This window comes from Loxodonta africana, chromosome 3 (assembly GCF_030014295.1).
Source record: "Loxodonta africana isolate mLoxAfr1 chromosome 3, mLoxAfr1.hap2, whole genome shotgun sequence".
Classification (NCBI taxonomy): Eukaryota; Metazoa; Chordata; class Mammalia; order Proboscidea; family Elephantidae; genus Loxodonta; species Loxodonta africana.
In genome coordinates, this window is record NC_087344.1 from 29,753,682 (window position 1) to 29,757,512 (window position 3,831).

The following is a 3,831-nucleotide window of genomic DNA, read 5'->3' on the forward strand; positions in this document are numbered from 1 at the left end:
AACAAATCACCAATTTCATATGCAAGGGAAAGAGGCCCCGGATAAATAAGACATTACTGAAAAAGAACAAAGTGGGAAGCCTTACTTTACCTGATTTTAGAAACTATTATACTGCCACAGTAGTCAAAACAGCCTGGTACTGGTACAACAACAGATACATGGACCAATGGAACAGAATTGAGAATCCAGACATAAATCCATCCACATATGAGCAGTTGATATTTGACAAAGGCCCCAAAACAGTTCAATGGGGAAAAGACAGTCTTTTTAACAAATGGTGCTGGCATAATTGGATATCCATCTGCAAAAAAATGAAACAAGACCCATACCTCACTCCATGCACAGAAACTAACTCAAAATGGATCAAAGGCCTAAATATAAAATCTAAAACTATAAAGATCATGGAAGAAAAAATAGGGGCAATGTTAGGAGCCCTAATACATGGCATAAACAGTATAGAAAACATTATAAAGAACGTAGAAGAAAAACTAGATAACTGGGAGCTCCTAAAAATCAAACACCTATGCTCATCCAAAGACTTCACCAAAACAGTAAAAAGACTACCTACAGACTGGGAAGAAGTTTTTAGGTATGACTTTTCTGATCAGCACCTGATCTCTAAAATCTGCATGATACTGCAAAAACTCAACTGCAAAAAGACAAATAACCCAATTAAAAAATGGGCAAAAGATATGAATAGACAATTCACTAAAGAAGACATTCAGGTAGCTAACAGATATATGAGGAAATGTTCACGATCATTAGCCATTAGAGAAATGCAGATCAAAACTACAATGAGATTTTACCTCACTCCAACGAGGCTGGCATTAGTCCAAAAAACACAAAATAATAAATGTTGGAGAGGCTGTGGAGAGATTGGGACACTTCCACACTGCTGGTGGGAATGTCAAATGGTACAACCACTTTGGAAATCAATTTGGCGCTTCCTTAAAAAGTTAGAAATAGAACTACCATACGATCCAGCAATCCCACTCCTTGGAATATATCCTAGAGAAACAAGAGCCTTTACACAAACAGATATATGCACACCCATGTTTATTGCAGCACTGTTTACAATAGCAAAAACATGGAAGCAACCAAGGTGCCCATCAGCGGATGAATGGATAAATAAATTATTGTATATTCACACAATGTATACTACACATCGATAAAAAACAGTGAGGAATCTGTGAAACATTTCATAACATGGAGGAACCTGGAAGGCATTATGCTGAGTGAAATTAGTCAGCTGCAAAAGGACAAATATTGTATAAGACCACTATTATAAGAACTTGAGAAATAGTTTAAACTGAGAAGAAAACATTCTTTTGTGGTTACCAGAGGGGTGAGGGAGTAGATAAAAACTACTTTAGGTGAAGGGAAAGACAGCACACAATGTAGTAGAGGTCAGCACAATTGGACTAAACCAAAAGCAAACAAGTTTCCTGAATAAACTGAATGCTTCGAAGGCCAGCGTAGCAGGGGCAGGGGGCTGGGGACCATGGTTTCAGGGGACATCCAAGTCAATTGGCATAATAAAATCTATTAACAAAACATTCTGCATCCCACTTTGAAGAGTGGCATCTGGGGTCTTAAATGCTAGCAAGCAGCCATCTAAGATGCATCAATTGGTCTCAACCCACCTGGATCAAAGGAGAATGAAGAACACCAAGGACACAAGTTGAGTACGAGCCCAAGAGACAGAAAGTGCCACATCAACCAGAGACTACATCATCCTGAGACCAGAGGAACTAGATGATGCCCGGCTATAACCAATGACTGCCTTGACAGGGAACACAACAGAGAACCCCTGAGGGAGAAAGAGAGCAGTGGGATGCAGACTCCAAATTCTCATAAGACCAGACTTAATGGTCTGAGACTGTAAGGACCCCAGTGTTCATGGTCCCCAGACCTTCTGTTGGCCCAGGACAGGAACCATTCCTGAAGCCAACTCTTCAGACATGGATTGGAATGGACAATGGGTTGGAGAGGGATGCTGGTGAGGAGTGAGCTTCTTGGATCAGGTGGCCACTTGAGACTATGTTGGCATCTCCTGCCTGGAGGGGAGATGAGAGGGTGGAGGGGGTTGGAAGCTGGCAAAAGGCTGTCTCACTAGGGGGAGAGTAATTGGGAGTGTGTAGCAAGGTGTATACGGGTTTTTGTGTGAGACTGACTTGATTTGTAAACTTTCACTTAAAGCAGAATAAAAATTATTAAAAAAAAAAAAGAAGAAGAAGAAGTCAATGTTGCCCTGAGTGATAAATGGGAATATTCAAATAGTTTCTGATCCTGGTTGGAATAACTTGGGAAAATAGAAAATTGGAGAAAAGGAAAAACTGTCTGGATATTATACACACCACTTCAATAAAGGGAATTGCTTAAAATCAAAGAGGCAGATTCTACCTCTATGATCTGATCAAAGGATCATGATTTCTGGCTCTGAGGGCTTGAGCCCTAAAGTCATAGCATCTTATTCAGCCCTGAGAAAATGGCTGTTTCATGGCTTCCCTCACAAGCAATTTCCTCAAGGTCCCCTTTATGTCTTTATTTCGAAGGCTATAGATGAAGGGGTTCAGCATGGGTGTGACCACAGTGTACATCACTGAGGCTACTGCAACTGAGTATGCATTGTGTGTAGCAGCAGAACTAAAGTACACTCCTAGGATACTACAAAAAAATAAGGAGACAACGGAGAGGTGAGATGCACAGGTAGAAAATGCTTTACACTTCCCCTGAACTGATGAGATTACACGAATGGAGGAAAAAACCTTACAGTAGGAGAAAAGAATCCCAGTAAGTGGACCACCACCCAGCAGCACAGCTGCAAAATACATTACTGTGTCATTGATGAAGGTGTCAGAACAGGCATGTTGGATCACCTGATTAAGTTCACAGAAAAAGTGGGGGATTTCCACATCTGTACAAAAGGACAGCCGCAACACCATTAAACTTTCTAACAAGGAATTCAAGATACTGATGATCCAGGACACCAGAACCAGCAATTCACAGAGCCGGGGGTTCATGATAACTGTGTAGTGAAGGGGGTGACAGATGGCCACGAAGCGGTCATAAGCCATTGCAGTCAGGAGGAAGTTGTCCAAGGCTCCCAAAAGTACAAAAAAGTACATCTGGGTGATGCAGCCTTCATAGGTAATGACTCTGCTCTGCATCTGGATATTCACCAGCATCTTTGGGACAGTGGTAGAGGTAAAACAGATGTCCACAAAGGAAAGGTTGGCAAGGAAGAAGTACATGGGAGTGTGGAGATGGGAGTCCGAAATGACAGCCAGGATGATGAGCAGGTTTCCAAGCAGGGTGATCAGGTACATGGACAGGAACAGCCCAAAGAGGAAGGGTTGCAACTTTGATCCCTCTGAAAAGCTCATAAGAAGAAATTCTGAAATTTGTGTATTATTTCCTGGTTCCATATGGTTGATGCTACTGCCAGGAAAGAGAAACAGGACATGACTAATTTTTACATATACAAGCATTTCAAATATAGCAGAAATGCTATACTTCCTACTTTGCACTCTAGAAAGTAATTCTTCTATTTTGACTATGGATCTGGTCCTATTTAGGAAATCCCTAGTACCATCACCAATTAGAAATTCCTATCCCACTCTTAGTATTTTCCACAAGCAGACATGTGTTCCCGTTTTACGAGAAATACATTCATTCATTTTAGAAATTTTGAGTGTTAACTATATGATAGGCACTATCTAGTCAGTGGGTAGACAATGCTGAAAAACAGCCCATACATCTGATGATAGAGAAGGAATATAATTAAATGAAAAAAATAATCACTTAGCATGTCAGACAGTGATAAATGCA

At 40.8% G+C, this 3,831-nt stretch overlaps 1 protein-coding gene across 1 annotated transcript; it reads right to left on the reverse strand.

Moving 5' to 3' along the window:
- Nucleotides 1–1,946: 1,946 nt before the first annotated feature.
- LOC100665523 (olfactory receptor 7A17-like) lies at nucleotides 1,947–3,628 on the reverse strand. The gene has a single exon (XM_003413306.3). The coding sequence runs from the start codon at nucleotides 3,489–3,491 to the stop codon at nucleotides 2,475–2,477; it is 1,017 nt and encodes a 338-aa protein (XP_003413354.2). The 5' UTR covers nucleotides 3,492–3,628; the 3' UTR covers nucleotides 1,947–2,474.
- Nucleotides 3,629–3,831: the final 203 nt, after the last annotated feature.

Coding starts and splice junctions, on each gene's coding strand:
- LOC100665523 (XM_003413306.3), bottom strand. CDS start 3,491: ATGCTTGTATATGTAAAAATTAGTCATGTCCTGTTTCTCTTTCCTGGC.